This window comes from Corythoichthys intestinalis, chromosome 5, assembly GCF_030265065.1.
Source record: "Corythoichthys intestinalis isolate RoL2023-P3 chromosome 5, ASM3026506v1, whole genome shotgun sequence".
NCBI classification, from domain to species: Eukaryota; Metazoa; Chordata; class Actinopteri; order Syngnathiformes; family Syngnathidae; genus Corythoichthys; species Corythoichthys intestinalis.
The window spans coordinates 6,521,761-6,539,554 of NC_080399.1; the positions used below are offsets into that span (position 1 = coordinate 6,521,761).

Consider the following 17,794-nt stretch of genomic DNA (forward strand, 5'->3'; position numbering starts at 1 on the left):
TATTTATAACGCGTCTTATGGCAGTCTCAAATAAAGTGTTACCTATTAACCCAAATAAATCAACAAATAAACTGCACTGGACTGTAAGCAGCAGAATTCAAAATGTGGGGGGAAAAAAGTAGTGGCTTATAGTCCATAAATTACGGTTCATGATTTAAAAAAAAAAAAAAAGAAAGCTTTACACTGAAACCGGTCATAAAATAATGGTTTTCCTCAACTGACAGAAAAAAATGAATTCAAAATATTTCCAAGACTGTCAAGACTGATTTCACAACCAAATCCTGTTTTTATTTGATTGTTTTAAAGTTTTTGTAGCTCGTAACTGTATTATCACTGGATAAATCTCAACATAATAAAAGCTGACATTCCCCTCCTGTTGTGGCACAACATAAGTGGAATTTGCTATTTTCACTGTAGCGTATAGTAACTATCGCCTCTGTGTGCGGTTGCAATAAATCAGACGTCAACATCGCGCTTTCCCTTCGCTGCACCTCCCCGTGTTCACACATGTGTTATAACAGGCTTATGTGCTTAGCGTGTTGCCTCCCCCTAAAACCTACCAAGGGGAGCTGTCGCCAAACGTTTTCACCGGGCTCGTATAGGCATGCAAACATACCTCCTTCGACGTTAAAACATCTCATGAGTCAAAATGCCGGTGAGGAATTCACACAGAAAAGCGCTGTAAGCCTGTGAACGGACTTAATCGGAACTGAGATCAATACCTTAGTTTTACCACGTCACATGAGGATCTTAGAACAGCTTTAGCACCATGCACACACCTCTAAAATAATAGGTGAAAACACCTGGAATGCTCAAAATGTGCATTAACATCTTTTTAGTAAGTCTCGTTTTACAGAAAAAACCTCAAGCTTACGTCTTAAAGTGGTCCCTAAAGGGGCCCGAATATGTTCCTGGTGGTGCTAATCTCTCCAGCATCGATATCAGTGACCAGAGAGGTAACACTCACAGAGCTGGATGAAGAGTTAAAACAACTAGATAAGAATCAAATAAACACACGTCCGCTCCACTCGCGGGTCAACGTGGGCTGCGTTAACAAGCGAACATATGGAGAAGGCTGTCTGTTTATGTAAAAGTATGTGTCAAATGGCTATTTATTGACTGTACGTGCTTTTGTGTTTACATATAATAGGCCATAGCTGACAGACGCTTTCAGTAAGTTGTTGAAACAATGCTGAGTACTTTTCAGTGGAGCCGCGCACTGTATACAATGAGACAGAAAGCAGGAATAAATCAGTCGGAACGTAACTGCATGTTAAGGTTTAAATGTCAGGATATGATACATTAAGTTGTCATTCATCATGCGAGCATGTCATAAGCAGATATTGCAAATTTTACAGTGAGCGTTTGCGTGTGAAAGAATTGAGAGGGTTATAGACCCAACTCATGTGACGTCACAGCCACGCCCCTGCGCCATGTTGTCCATATACTCGTCATGTTAATGCATTAGCGCTTTGTAAATTCCTCCTATTATGGCGTGTTTTTCTGCTCGTTAACATTAATAATCAAAATGGTGAAGTCGTGTGTGGCGGTCGGTTGCAAAAACAGAGAAGATAGACGGAGAGACTTGAAGTTTTACCGTATTCCGAGAGACCCGGAGAGGAGAGCGAGATTGACTGCTGCAATTCGACGAGAAAACTGGGCTCCAAACGACTACCACAGATTATGAAGTAGTCATTTTATATCTGGTAAAATGCATTTAATATATATTTAGAGGGTTTTGGGCTGACAACCACAATTAAGATCATTGCTAGGCTAATCGCCGACAACATACACTCAGACGTTGTGAATGAACTACCTGAAAATATATAATTATAAGGGGATAATAAGACAGTTGTCATACAATTAATTTACAATTTCACTATTGAGGTCAAAAGCCAAAAAATAAATTCAACTTGGGACAATCTGGAGTAGTGCTATCGCACTTCATATTTATTACATATTCTATATGTATGTAGTGAGAGTGCTATCGCTAAACCATATAAACATTAAAAGCCCTAGCTCCATTGACAAATGACATGAAATACACTAGACTTGACAGTGGATGCTAGCAAGAACAAAAGATTTTGAATTGAACATTTCGTAACTCACCTTCCCGAACACAAGATTCCTGCCGAATTTTCGTGTACGAGGACCTGTTTCACCCAACCAGCAACGTAGCATTTATATTACAAACGACTAATTTCCTCCCGATTAGTCAGCTGACTATTTTTACGATTAGTCGACTAATCTAATATATATATATATTTTTTTTTTTTTACTACTTAAATAACGATTTTTTTGTTGAAGCTTATTAATTCACAAAAAACATTTTGGAACACCTAAATTCTTTATTAACGTATAAATAAATAACATAAATATCAATAATAAATCACAAACAATGAGGTCAAATGATGCTGGCATTAACTAGTGCAAAATAAATGTAAACGGAAACACTGAGACTTCACCTCTTTAACAGGAGTCAAAACAATTCTTACTCTTTTTGTGGTATGTCATTGACTATATTGTTCTAAATGTTAAAATGAATTGCAATGTCCCGGACAACCATTTTCAGAATACCTTGTGTGAGTTCAGATGCTTTTTCTGGTGTGCTTTCCGCATTTTTGGGGGAGGGGAAAAACTGTTCAACTTTTGTTTGTTTTAACCTGAAAATAGATAAAGTAGAGGGCACACTGAAATATTACCACAACTATTTTGAATGGGAGGCACACATACTCACAGTAACAAAAATTAAATATATAGTATTGATTTTATAGTATACTACTATATGTACATACACAACGATACTTTATAATATAAAGTAACTAACATTAGTGCAGTCATGGATTACAGTAAGCAGGCCAGTGCTGTTTCCATATATATATATTTTTTATTATATTATGTATTTACAGGATATATGTATATATTTTCCCCAAGTGGGAGCTTCCATGATCCTAATAAATTTAATAATATATATATATTTTTAATTACATATTTATATATATATATATATAAAATATTTTATTAAATAAAAATGCACGTTGATACAACGCACATAAAGGCAACTTCCATTAAAAAATCGTGAGAAAGTTGTATGGACTTACAATCCGCTAGCTTGTTGTTTCTTGTCGTCTTCGAAAATTATACTTGGGTGACGGCGCTTCAAGTGTTCAAGTGCTCAGTTTAGCAAAGAGTACACACAGTGGCACCCTCCATAATTTCCTTAAATTATTCCAGGCTCTGGCTATTCTGGTCCACTTTTTTGGCTTCATGGCACTTTCATGTGTCACCAATTCTGCCCTTTTTGGTAATGGAGGAAGTCGGCGTGATGTCACGATGACGTCACCTCGCTTAGCAACGTGTCGCCATTTTGTGAAGGGGGTACGCACAGCTAAACATTCCATAGACAAACGTCTGAAATTCATATATTTCAGGTGTGTTTCGTGTCTTTTTTTCCTAAAAAAGTCTTAAACGTGGCTTACTATTATCACGAGTCACTGCCGACAGGCGCGAGGAGGCGATGCAATTTAAAATTAGCGTTTATTGGCGTACAAAGCTGCCGATACAAAGTCGCAGCTGATAGCTGGATAAACAAAGGAATGACCTGCAGTGGAGTTCGGAAACATCTACAACTACCTCATTAAGTCACACAGTAAGTTGACCTTTATCATTTACGTGGAATATGTACTGTGTGGAACTGAGAAAATTGGTAGTACAGTGGGGAGAACAAGTATTTGATACACTGCCACTGGGTTTTCCCTTTAACTGTGTATCAAATACTTGTTCACCCCACTGTATATACGAAGTGATTATTTCTGCCGTTACCGGTAATTCGCCTCCAAGCTTTATTTAGCTGTCAACACATCACGGCAAAATAACCAATTCCCACCATGCCAATAATATACCGATTGACTAATCAGAGCAGTTCACGGCAAAAGAAAAAAAACGCTTTGCGAGTTGCCGGTTAAGGTAAAAATATCCACTGCCTAGTCTATTGAATCGTAGCAGCTAATTGGGGCAAAAAATAATCGATTAAACTCACCCGTAATAAAATGTCAGCTGCAAACTTAAATGTGCTTGGATTTAGGTTCCCACAGGTGAAAATAGTCCACGGAACCGTCTTCTTTTACTGTTCCTCGATTAATTGCGCTCAGCCATTTGTTTCTCCTTTTTTTCTCACGTGGAATAATGAAGAACTTCAAATGCGGCTCCGAACTCTTCCTTGTGTGACAACCCGCAACACAGCGACTTTTAGCTATTCCAGCGGATAAAAGACGGCAAATAAGACGAAAGTTCAATGCGTTTCTATTATAAGTGACTCGTCTTCTACCCATTGTCAATATGGCGACGCTTTGTTGTGGCTGGTGACGTCATGAAATGCCCGGATGTCCGACTGCCTCTATTGGCGGGGTTTTCAACTCCTCGCCGAAGTGAGGAGTGAACCGGAGATTCACTTGGCTCATTGTCGTCGGTTCGTCCGATTTCCTCCTCTGGAAGGCGGCGGCATGCATAAAAACACCGAGAGGCGTCGGATGGCTCTTTACGGATACTTTTATTGACCAAAACAAAAACGTAGGGGATGCAGCCACTGAACTCCGCGCACTTTCCCAACTCACCGATCTCACTCCCTCTCTCTCGCTCCCTCTTTCTCGCTCGCCCACTTTCTTCCGCTTTGCTCAATCTGACAATGCCAGTCACATTGAAATAACAGCGGCCCCCTTGGGGGTGTTAGTAACAACCGCTTGCTTCGTGAGTGCCCGCCATTCTAAACTTTTTCCGCACGTTTTTTTTTTTTTTTTAACCCGTCATTACCCGTCGACGGTATCTTTTGCCCGTCGACGCATTTACGTCATCGGTGACGTCGACAATGTCGACTAGTCGGGACAGCTCTAGTTCAAATGCTTCAGAAAATGAGTAGCCCGACCTTCTTTCAGTGTATGTAGTACTTTTTACAGCTGTTCAAAACAAAACTATCAATTCCGTTAAAAACCCTGCACACCTTATCATGCTAAAGTTTTCCGACTAAATTATGTTTCGACCGCTACATAGTTGATATTTGCATTCCCCTGCCAATGTGTACCTTTCTGGGACCTTTGGCGAGGTTGTCAGGGTCAAGCAGGTAGATGTGATCTCTAGCTCCCAGCAGAAGACGACCCCTCTCCTCATCCAGCAGCAGGGAGTGGGCCAGAAGGCCGTCGGAGGGGCCCAAAAAGAGAGAAACGCTGCCTGCTTGCAGAAGCTCTGCTCGAGACAAATGGCCAAAACACAGAAAAATGACAGATTAGATCACTGATGTCTGAAAAAAAATGAAAAATGTCTGCGTAAAGTCTCTGCGCAAATATTTCAGCAGGATATTGCTGGGATTCTTTCCCAAATCCCCAAAACAAGCACTGAATTTCCTCTTCTTGAGAGAAACGTGTGTTGGCTTGAAGTCTAATCCTCCGAGGTTCAACACCTTCACGGAGAAACCAGATCGGGGAAAAAAGATACAATAACAAATAGTCAACTACATCAGTGGGTGTGTTTATGAATATCTGTATCAGGGTATTTTCACAGCGTATTCATTGACCGTGAAGACATCTCTCGAATCGAGGATTTACATTCCCGGCGCGCAGATTGAGCAAAGAAAAGCAAAAGCGTCATCTCAAGCCATCTATACAAAAAACTGATAAGAAAACAACTTTATCTTTCTCGCCCATCTTGTGTCAGGTCTCATTATCCGTCAAGATCTTGCTCTGATGAGCTGTAAACGGACAGACGTTGACAAATTAGACGTGTCAATCGCTGCCAAAGATCACCAATCAATGTCCGGCAAATGATACAGTTCGGTTTATCTTGCAGCAGTACATCACTGAACGCTGGCCTGGATTGTGTCTCCACTGTGGAATGCGTTGGGAGGAATACATGCTGTAAAGAGTTCGATATTGGGAAAGAAAAATGTGACAAACAAAGGAAAACAATGGAGGACTTCCACGTTTTTTGTTCTTCTTAAAATGTAGCTATTTCTTACACGAAGACTGTAATCACGCCTTTGAGAAAAGGCAAGGTTTTATATTCGTCCACGTTCCATTCCCATTGTTTCACCTAAGTAACAGCTCTCTGTTGACCAATTAACGGTCTAAGCTCCATCCTGTAGGTACCGTTTTACAGCAAATAAAGCAAGCCGCTGTTTTGCTTTAAACAGAACTTCATATAGAGTGGCTCTTTAACTGATGAGTTTTAATTTGTTTTCACACATTCAAATTCTAGATTCATGTTATTTGTCTTCGAAAAAAAGCTGTTGCTGCGTCTCTGTTATGCCTTTAAAATTGGTAAATTAGTAGACCACATTTATTCCCTTATCTTTAACTTTGACAGTTTTAAACCTCCTGTTACCCGAGTTTTTTGGGTCAGTTTGACCCAACTAATGTGCAAGTGTCGAGATATTATTTAAAAAAGAAGCTCAGACTTATTGGCTGCCATTGACAGCGATAGACGTGTCAACGATGACGATAACAAAAATATTTCGTCAATGAACAAATTTTTCATGACGGTGACGCAATGAAAACGTGTCGTGGGAGACTAAAACCATTGGCAATCTTACAAATAGTGACATGCCCTTACAAATTTGTGACTAATCTTACAACGTTGCAAATAGCATAGAATATGAAAAAAAATAAAACTCAATTTTTAAAATAATATGAATTTATTGGTAATATTGTAACATATAACCTGGTGCAATCAAAGAACAATATTTTCAGTCATCATTTCATGATTACCGTAATTTTCGCACTATAAGGCACACCTGACTATAAGCCGCCACGCACCAAATTTGACACGAAAATGACATTTTTTCATAAATAAGCAGAACTGGACTATAAGCTGCAGCTGTTCAGACTGTATTATGGGATATTTACACCAAAAGATATTAGCCGGTAACCCTTTATTTGACAGCGGCATCACACGACTCATAAGACCAAATTGACCACCATGAATTCATTGCTTCAAGATGCTTCATTTGGCCATCACTGCTCCCTTGGGGGAGAAAGTAAACCTCTGCTGCCACCTGCTGTCAACAGTGTTGTTATCCAGCATGCCTTCTAGCGTGCATTGCAGTGGTACGGATGTAAATAACAATTAAAATTCATGTTCGGTGATAATTATTTCTTCAGTTACTGCTCCAGTTGTTTCATTAATTGCTAGTTATGGTATTTGCTAACACTTTCTTTGACAGCGGTGCCATAAGACTGTCATTAGACAATAATTGTGACATGACACTGTCTGAAAATCAATGAATGCTTATAACAGATGCCATTTAGTGTTATCTGGCAAATTATCTCACTTATGAATAGATGTAAAAGATCCAAACTGGACATAAATGGAGTTAGTGACATAACTTGTCGGATGACAATGACATCTGTCATAAACATTCAGTAATGCCCATTACAGTGACATGTCATAATTATGACGGTCTTAAGACGCCACTGTCAAAGTGTTACCTATTAACCCAAATAAATCAACAAATAAGCCGCACTGGACTATAAGCCGCAGGATTCATAATGAAAGAAATACTAAGTAGCGGCTTACAGTCCGAAAATTACGGTACTAAAATTTAACAGTGACTTTTGTTATAATTGTATCCAGCACTTTTGGCAATTTCTATCATGTCTTGATGGCTGCACTTCATGGCACTTCAGCTCGCAATTCAGTTAGACTTGAAGGTAGTTTGTTAGTTTGTCCGATTATAATTTAAAAGGTCAATTGATAAAATTAACTTACCGATACAGTCTTTGAGTCAGGGAACGCTTCCTTTGCTAATTCTGATTCTGAGAAGTGATCAGCAATAGTTGCAGGCAAATTGTGTTCGGCAACAAATTGGCGGAATGAAATCTGCGCTTTCGTCACTTTTCATTCTGCAGACTTCATCTTTCTGACCAGTGTTGTTAATCTTACTTTTAAAAAGTAATTAATTAGTTAAAATTACTTCTTCCAAAAAGTAATTGAGTTAGTAACTCAGTCACCTGAAGGTAAGAGTAATTAGTTACTTGGCAAAGTAACTGGAGTTACCTTTCATGTATTTTTTTTACTTATTTAAAAAAAAAAAAAAAAAAACTTTGCTATGTTTGGAAATCGTTTAATGTAGTAAAATTGCTACCGTTTTTGCATTAGTTCCTTTCTGTCTACTTTCGACATGTTAAAGTTTTAAAACAGTTTCATCATTCAATGATAGATTAAAGTCAAGATTTTTGCTGATTTAGGAGTATTTTAGATAAAAAGTTCTCTAGGAAGGTTCACTACAACAGAACCTTTCTGAGAAGTCCACTGCTTCAAAATGGCGGCTGTTTATTAACACCGCCATCTGTAATTTCGCATGTACTGTAGTTCTATAAGCATGTGATATCTAGGCGTAGCTTGTAGGCTGTTGTCTACAGTCAGGAAATATTGGAGCCACCTAGCCTAGCATCGCGTTTGCTACAGCGTCACAACAAACACTCTTCTCTCTCAGTGTCTCTGACTTTTCTCGCGTCAATCAACCAACGTAGTAACGCATCGTAATGCACATTGTCTCGTTGCCGAAACGGTGAAAAAACCCGAACGGAGAAAAAAAAAAGGTAATGCATGAAAAACGTACAGATTTTGAACGTACGGCATACAAATTTAAAAATCAGTGCTCACTTGTACAAATTACACCGGAACCATACAACTTGACAGGTATGAGATAGATGCCAGATGTCATCTGACGACACGAGAACGAGATGAAAATTTGCCATGGGTTCCGTCACAAATTCACAATGTGTGATATTTTCTTACTGTATGTATAGTTAGCACGGCTTTAGCAATTTTTGGTCGTGTCACTCATGTGACGCGCTGCGCCTCCCTCCGGACGCCCCTGCCCCACTCACACGCTTATTCACTGGGCTGTCCCCATTCCAGGCTCCTTTTATGAAACGTGTCAGGTGCTGCTTAGTAAGTTTTGCTTTGTTATCTTGGCTAGATTTGCCATGCTGCTTTAGCTTTTAAGGGTCTGTGCTGAGTGATCATCACAAACTAAACTAAATTGTAGCGTTAGCATAGCGTTTATGTTAGCTTAGCATTCGCGTTACCATTAGCATTTAGCGCAGTGACTCTGTCTTCTTAAACTGTTGGAAAACATTTTACATACAGTTCGTGGCATCCAGGTGAGTTGAGTTAATTGCAAATGATGTACTGTTTTCCTGCTTGTGTATTATCATCATGAAAATGTTGATGTCGTTGTAGACTCTACAGTTATGTGCTCGTCTGTCATGTTCATTCGAAAATGTTGGAAACCTTCAATTTATTGTTTATTTACTAATGGACTAAACCTTTTGAAGTTTATAGACGAAAACATTTTGAGAATTGTCAATGAAAACTAGACGACATTTGTCTGATTTTTTTGTTGACTAAAACTAGACAAAGACGAACACATTCTGAAACGACTAAAATATGAGTATTTTTTGTCCAAAAGACTAAGACGAAAATTAAAATGGCTGCCAAAAACAACACTGCGCACACGCTAGTCAAAATCGACAATGGCAAGATGACAGATGATTAGCCATGGCCAAATGTTGTTGTGCTGCGCTCAGCAGTTGCATTTGATACATAGAATTGGGTTCTACTGTAGCGGTTGTGTTTTGCATGCTGTTGCTAAACGTACCGTGTGAGAAAGACTGGCCGAGACAGGCAGAGTCTCTGGGGCCGCCATTTCGTGAGTCTCGCTCTCCTGGAAGTGGCGACAATTTGACAGTCCAAAAAGTCACGAAAGTGAGAGCGCTTGCTTGCCTGTGTGACCTGGGGAGTACCACGCATTCCCTTTTGTGGTTTAATTATCCCTAATGAATTTTTCATATACTCCAGTTCGCTCGGCATTGAGTCGGGAGGTAGCGACCCGCCACTGGCTAAGCGGCGACCTGCTATTCTATGCTACATTACGTGCAGTGTCACAGCACCACGCTGTGATGCCCTCCTCATTCCTCTTCTATTTGTCCAAATGAGTGCGCCTTTTGTCCACATGATGCTACTCGAAAAGTTCAGTTGGCGCAGTGCGAATGCTGAACCTTTTCTACAACTCATTTACAAGTGTTGCTGCGAGATAGCTCTCCAACCGGACCCTGGTCCTCTTGTTCTAGTGTGAAAGCGCCCTTAATCAAGCAACTACGTGTGAATGCTTTGTGAGAAGAGCCAAATCAAGATCCGACGTCTACCGAGGCTCATTTCTTTATGTAAAGGTGAGCGTCCGAGCCGTAACAAATATCGGCTAAACAGGCTATTTTAAAAGGACTCACTGTGCTGCATGTTTACAGAACAGATTAGCGTTTGCCGATGGGGCGAGCTGGCCTAATCTCCCTCCTTTGCCGTGAGTGTGGGGGTGAAAGATATGAACAAGTAGGGGTACTTTTGTGCTTGCGCGGTTGTGTGTGCGAGGGCTTATGCCCTGAGAAGGTATTAAGGCAGATTGTGTGTAGTGGATGAGACGGAGAAGTTCAAATATTGAAGGTTGGTAACCTCTCCAATCCTTCACACCAAGAGGGTAATCACAGTGTCAATCCTTTCAGAGTGACTCCCACAGGACTCCCCACACTTTGAGCTAGAGTTTATCCAAGGCACGGTGCTGCACTGATGCACCGCAAGGCGAGAGTTTTTCTTTCACTATCATCAAGGTCGCCCTGTACTGAGTTTATTCGCCATGCATGTCCTTGATAACCTTAATACACTCTCGTAGAGTATGCTTCCATTATCGTCTTGCCCTTGATCCACATTATTGGTAGTTTTTTTTAACAGATTGTCTGTAGTGTTAAATCTTTAGGGGAAGCCTCAAAGGAATAAAATTGCAGATTAGGCTATTAAAGACTTTCTAATGCTTGGCACATGCGTACGGATTTTGAATAAGGAAGATGTAACTCATTCTTTGTTATTGACAGGGATAGACGTCAAATCTATTTGAATTTTGAAATACACTCACCGGCCACTTTATTAGGTACACCATGCTATTAACGGGTTGGACCCCCTTTTGCTTTTAGAACTGCCTCAATTCTTCGTGGCATAGATTCAACAAGGTGCTGGAAGCATTCCTCAGAGAGTTTGGTCCATATTGACATGATGGCATCACATAGTTGGTGCAGATTTGTCGGCTGCACATCCATGATGCAAATCTCCCGTTCCACCACGTCCCAAAAATGCTCTATTGGATTGAGATCTGGTGACTGTGTAGGCCATTTGAGTACAGTGAACTCATTGTCATGTTCAAGAAACCAGTCTGAGATGATTCCAGCTTTATGACATGGCAAATTATCCTGCTGAATGTAGCCATCAGAAGTTGGGTACATTGTGGTCATAAAGGGATGGACATGGTCAGCAACAATACTCAGGTAAGCTGTGGCGTTCCAACGATGCTCAATTGGCACCAAGGAGTGCCAAGAAAATATTCCCCACACCACCACCACCAGCCTGAACCGTTGATACAAGGCAGGATGGATCCATGCTTTCATGTTGTTGACGCCAAATTCTGACCCTACCATCTGAATGTCGCAGCATTCTTTGTCCAATTTCGATGAGCTTGTGCAAATTGTAGCCTCAGTTTCCTGTTCTTAGCTGAAAGGAGTGGCACCCGGAGTGGTCTTCTGCTGCTGTAGCCCATCTGCCTCAAAGTTCGACATACTGTGCGTTCAGAGATGCTCTTCGGCCTACCTTGGCTGTAACAGGTGGTTATTTGAGTCACTGTTGCCTTTCTATCAGCTTGAACCAGTCTGGCCATTCTCCTCTGACCTCTGGCATCAACAAGGCATTTCCGCCCACAGAACTGCCGTTCACTGGATATTTTTTCTTTTTAGGACCATTCTCTGTAAACCCTAGAGATGGTTGTGCGTGAAAAGTCCCAGTAGATCAGCAGTTTCTGAAATACTCAGACCAGCCCTTCTGGCACCAACAACCATGCCACGTTCAAAGTCACCTTTCTTCCCTATACTGATGCTCGATTTGAACTGCAGGAGATCGTCTTAAACCATGTCTACATGCCTAAATGCACTGAGTTGCCGCCATGTGATAGGCTGATTAGAAATTAAGTGTTAACGAGCAGTTGGACAGGTGTACCTAATAAAGTGGCCGGTGAGTATAATTTCCCAATGTTAATGGCATTGAAACTCACTAAACTCATTGGCTGCCACTGACAGCACTAGACGTCCAATCCATTTCGAACATTTGTTTATTCACCCTTCCCAGTCATAATGGATTGCATGTCTAGTGCCGTCAACGGCACTGAAACCAGCATTTTTTTCCTCTCTTTTTTTCTTCGTCTGAACTTTATGAATTTAGTTTGTATTTACATTGCATGCATTTATATATTTTTTTTATAATGATCAAAAATACAGTACTAGTATATAAAAATACAATGATGATGAATAACAATAAAAAAATATATATTAATAATAATTGCTAGTATTACATTGTTTTTAAATTAGTATTCACTTGCGCTATAAAGGGTTAAATGAATTGTCATGTCATTGTCAGTGAGAGCCAATGAAAAATATATATATAATATTGGAGGACATAACCAGAGTATATTTCAGTTATTATTCATTCTCATTTAATTTTAATTAATATTCTATTCTTTATTTTTTTAAATTTAAGATTTATTCCAAAACATTACTGTATGTAAATATACTGTACAACAACAAAATTACATTGCATAAATATTAGGGCTGTCAAAATTATCGCGTTAATGGGCGGTAATTAATTTTTTTGAATTATTCACGTTAAAATATTTGACGCAATTAACGCACATGCCCCGCTCAAACAGATTAAAATGACAGTACAGTGTAATGTCCGCTTGTTACTTGTTTTTTGGTGTTTGGCGCCCTCTGCTGGCGCTTGGGTCCAACTGATTTCATGGTTTAGTACCATGAGTGAGCATGGTGTAATTATTGACATCAACAATGGTGATTTACTAGGTTTTTTTTGTTTGTTTTTTAATTGAAAATTTTACAAATTTTAATAAAACATTAAGAGGGGTTTTAATATAAATTTTCAATAACTTGTACAAGTCTTTCTATCCATGGATTGCTTTAAGAGAATGTTACTAATGTTGATGACATCTTGTTGATTTATTGTTATAATAAACAAATACAGTACTTATGTACCGTATGTTGAATGTATATATCCATCTTGTGTCTTATCTTTCCATTCCAACAATAATTTACAGAAAATTATGGCATATTTTATGGATGGTTTGAATTGCGATGAATTACGATTAATTCATTATTAAGCTGTAATTAACTCGATTAAAAATTTTAATCGTATGACAGCCCTAATAAATATATATTTTTAAAACGAAATAATAATTAATGATTTGAAATATGTATTAAATTATGATTAACACCTGTCGCCCACATACATTGCCATTACATTTTCGGTCCTCTAGGCAACACTAGTAGACCAAATGTTTTTATTTTGACCTACACGACCCAAAATGTAATGTTCACATACAGTATTTGGAGACCTGGTCTTTATGAGGTTGAGTTTATTTTCAAATTAACAAAAATAGTCACTTGTCTGATAAAGGGTTAAGTCAAAACGATCTAGCCTTCAATCACTGTCAATGGCACCTAATAAGTAAATTTATCAAACAACAGAAGGAATGCTGTTGTTTAGTTTTCTTATTTTGATTGTTGTATTACAGGGGAAGTTCAGATTTTTTTCAAATTAAGCTCTACAAGTTAGCTGGGGTTTAATTAGTCGGCGGAATTTATTTTAACAAATTCCATGTAGTTTGTCTGTTATTTGTTAGTTTCAGGGTTCCGGAGTGCTTTGGACTTGCACTGAGAATGCTTAGATAGACCCCCTCCAGAGGCTAAACTACCCTCATAGTCATAATGTCGATACTGTAAATATTAGCATTATTCAGTAGATAAAACATTCAAATAAATAACAGTAAGTACAGCAGGAGTATACAAGTATACAAGTGTGTTTTTAAACTGCATTTAACCTTGAAAATGTCAAAAAGTCATGCACCGAGGGTACCGATTAATCTCAAGGCCAATCCGAGGAATGTATAAACTACATTTTTTTTTAAAATTGGAGAGTCAAAGACAGTAGTATTTTTGAGTAATGTGTGTTTTCAATTAACCATGAACATAATGCTGACTGACATGGAAGAGTCACCCGTTCTTTGATCACTTTCCCTTACTGAACCTGAGATTTCACGGCTCGATAACTCCAGCATGACATTTGAAGAATGCGCGGCGATGAGACGAAGATGCGTCCATCATCTGACCGAGATAACCAAACATGGAAGTTTTTTCTACCGTCCCACACTCTGAGGTCTAAAAGGGTATTCCCTTGAGCGCAGATACAGCTGAGCACACGGGAAAAAAATAGAAACAAGCTATGCCAAAATACCGACGAGTGCACGTTCAGATTCTTCGTTCCGGCTTGGGAAGAAGAACAGCAGTGTTAAAGACTACCTTAACTGCTGAGTAAACACAACAGAGCACAATCATAATTCCCAAAGCTACTTGCATTTTGTTTATGGTAGACATTCAGGACAGAAATATAGATCTATTTGGAGACACTAAGGGTTTTGGATGCCATGAACCAGGGGAAGAACGCCGTGCGTCAGGCCAGCGTGGGTTTACTTTCAGGTCGCCGCAGGGATTCGGTTTTATGAGCGGGACCGAGTTAATTTGTGTGGTTTCTGTCGGTGATGCATATCACGAGTGATAAAAAGACTTTGAAGTTGTGTTTGTGCTGGAATCTGAAAAGAATATGAAGGCAAGCAATCATTTAGCTTCTCCCCAATGGATCAAAGTTAATACCCATGGAGCTCACAGCGGTGCCAACTGGCTGATGTTCACGCAACAAAGCGAAGATGACTGGATAAGACCAGGAAATTGAACTCGGTGACAAATTACATTAGGGCACGTTAAGCTCCAGAATGTTTTGAGTACTTTACTTTCAGGTGAACCACTGTAGGAAAATATCAGAGGTGGGTAGAGTAGGCAAAAATGTTACTTTGCTAAATTGATGATTTTATTAACTATACGGAACAGGGGCGTCACGAGGTTTTAAGAACTGGGCTTATCCCCCAGGAGTTGCATGGGATGTAAGTGAACGTAGCGTACAAGCACAAAATTTCACCAACAGCTAAAAAAGACTGTAGAGCTGAAACGAATACTCGAGCACATCGAGTAGCTCGAGTTTAAAAACTGATCCGAGTAATTTTATTCACCTCGAGTAATCGTTTATTTTGACAGCTCTAAGCATCACGTTTTGCTTGGACTACTTTTAATGCGGGACAACGCGCTGATGTCACGTGTGCAGAGGAAGAAGCAAAAAAAAAAACAACTTACTACAGCCGCTACAAACGACGCCGACATTGCTAAATACTAGCCCGCACAATGCTACGTTAGTTGGTACCAGGTAGCGTCTGATGCGTCTCATAGAGATCACATGTATGTTGACCTAGATGCTAAATGACAGACTCGGCCGCGTCTGGGCAGCGTTGGTAAACAGCCGCCATCTTAAAGCAGTAGAGCGCTAAGCGCTAATAAATAAGATTAAGGTTACTGTCACTACTAGCTCACGTAACGTTAGCCCTGCGGAGGGCTAGGTTTCTATTATTTATGACCACTGTCGATGCGTGGCTAACGTGTCTTACATACAGGCTTTAACATAACATAACATAGCATTGTGGAGTGATGAGGGTGTAAAATAAAAACTTAATAATGCTAACTATCAATTTTAGCTCAGTAGTTATTGCTGGATAAAACGCCAAGTATCACCGGTCCCTAATGTGCTCCAATACAGCCTGTATCATACATTTATTTTGAACACTGCAAAAACTCAAAATCCTATCAGGACTTAAAGTTTAGACTAACTTAAAACTTAATTAGAACTTAAAAATGGCTTGACACAAATAGAAATTAAATTGAAACACGTGGGAAAAAATCCTAACTTTTAGGTGATGTGTGTTATCAAGTGTAACGGCATTTTTAGGTAAAAAAAAAAAAATATATATATATATATATATATATATATATATATATATATATTCTAATAAGATCTAAAAGTTTTTTGAGTGAAAGCAGTGAATTAGTCTTTTTTTTAAAATTCTATTTAGTATATTTAGTATTCTTTTTATTCTACATCTGAGATGCAATTGTTGGCTGTTTTTAACAATATACACCGAAAATAAAGACATTGATTGACTGAAAATGGTTCAAGATTAGATGAAATGTCTTGTTTTCTCATGTATATTCATAATTGCTCTTCACTTAAAAATATATTTGTTTTATCCGATTACTCGATTAATCGATTGAGTTTTCAGTCGATTACTCGATTACTAAAATATTCGATAGCTGCAGCCCTAAAAGACTGCTAATACATACAGTATTTATATGTACATTATAGGGCTGTCAAAAGATTAAAATTTTTAATCAAGTTAATTACAGCTTAAAAATTAATTAATCGTAATTAATCGCAATTCAAACCATCTATAAAATATGCCATATTTTTCTGTGAATTATTGTTAAAATGGAAAGATAAGACACAAGACGGATATATACATTCAACATACAGCACATAAGTTCTGTATTTGTTTATTATAACAATAAATCAACAAGATGGCGTTAACATTATTAACATTCTCTTAAAGCGATCCATGGATAGAAAGACTAGTAGTTCTTAAAAGAGAAATGTTAGTACAAGTTATAGAAATTTTGTATTAAAACCTCTCTTAATGTTTTCGTTTTATTGAAATTTGTAAAATTTTCAATCAAAAAATAAACTAGTAGTTCGCCAATGTTGATGTCAATAATTACACCATGCTCACTCATTGTGCTTAAACCCATAAAATCATTTGGACCCAAGCGCCAGCAGAGGGCGCCAAACACCAAAAAACAAGTAACAAGCGGACATTACACTGCTGTCATTTTAATCTGTTTGAGCGGGGCATGTGCGTTCATTGCGTCAAATATTTTAACGTGATTAATAAAAAAAATTAATTAACGCCCGTTAACACGATAATTTTGACAGCCTTAGTATATATATATATATATATATATATATATATATATATATATATATATATATATATATATATATGCAGTGGGGAGAACAAATATTTGATACACTGCCAATGTGTTTTCCCATTGACTGTGTGATAGTTGGCAATATTTACGCAAAATAAATGCTACCTGCACTTTTTTTGCTTTTAACCAAGAATCAAGACTTCATATCTATAAATAATTCAGGGATTTAAACATTTATTCACATGAATTTTCGCCAGAAAGGCTCTGTTTATGCCAGGCAGCCACTAGCCTCATTCACTAACAGAGTACTATTGTACTTCGACAATATACGTAAAATAAACGCGAACTGCACAGTTACTTTGCTTTTAACTAAGAATCGAGACTGTTTTATGTCCATATCTATGAAGAATTCAGGGATGTAAGCATTTATTCACAAGAATTTTCGCCAGAAAAACTCTGTTTACGTCAGGCAGCCGCTAGCCTCATTCGCTAACAGTATATATTGTATAATTATGATAGAGGGCTATTCTATTCTATAATAAGTTGTGATTGTATATTATTAATAATCTATTGACATATTGTTTATGATTAAATCTGCATGTTTTCCTCAAGTATTACGTTTCTGATGTTAAATTGAGTGATGTATTAGCTGTTGAAAACTTGCAGTAAAAAAATTAATAAGTTGCTATTTTGGTCAAAAACTTATATATGTTAAATATTGCTATTGATCCTGAAAATATAAGTGATTATCTTTGCATTTGGTGATTTTTTGTGCA

At 38.3% G+C, this 17,794-nt stretch overlaps 1 protein-coding gene across 2 annotated transcripts in view; it reads right to left on the reverse strand.

The window, feature by feature from the left end:
• Positions 1–17,794, reverse strand: part of sema3d (sema domain, immunoglobulin domain (Ig), short basic domain, secreted, (semaphorin) 3D) — a 100,285-nt gene that overhangs the window by 45,770 nt on the left and 36,721 nt on the right. For both annotated transcript variants that reach the window (XM_057836902.1, XM_057836904.1), the window contains exon 3: positions 5,078–5,238. In XM_057836902.1, coding sequence (XP_057692885.1) covers positions 5,078–5,238 — 161 coding nt within the window. The remainder of the gene's footprint in view (positions 1–5,077; positions 5,239–17,794) is intronic.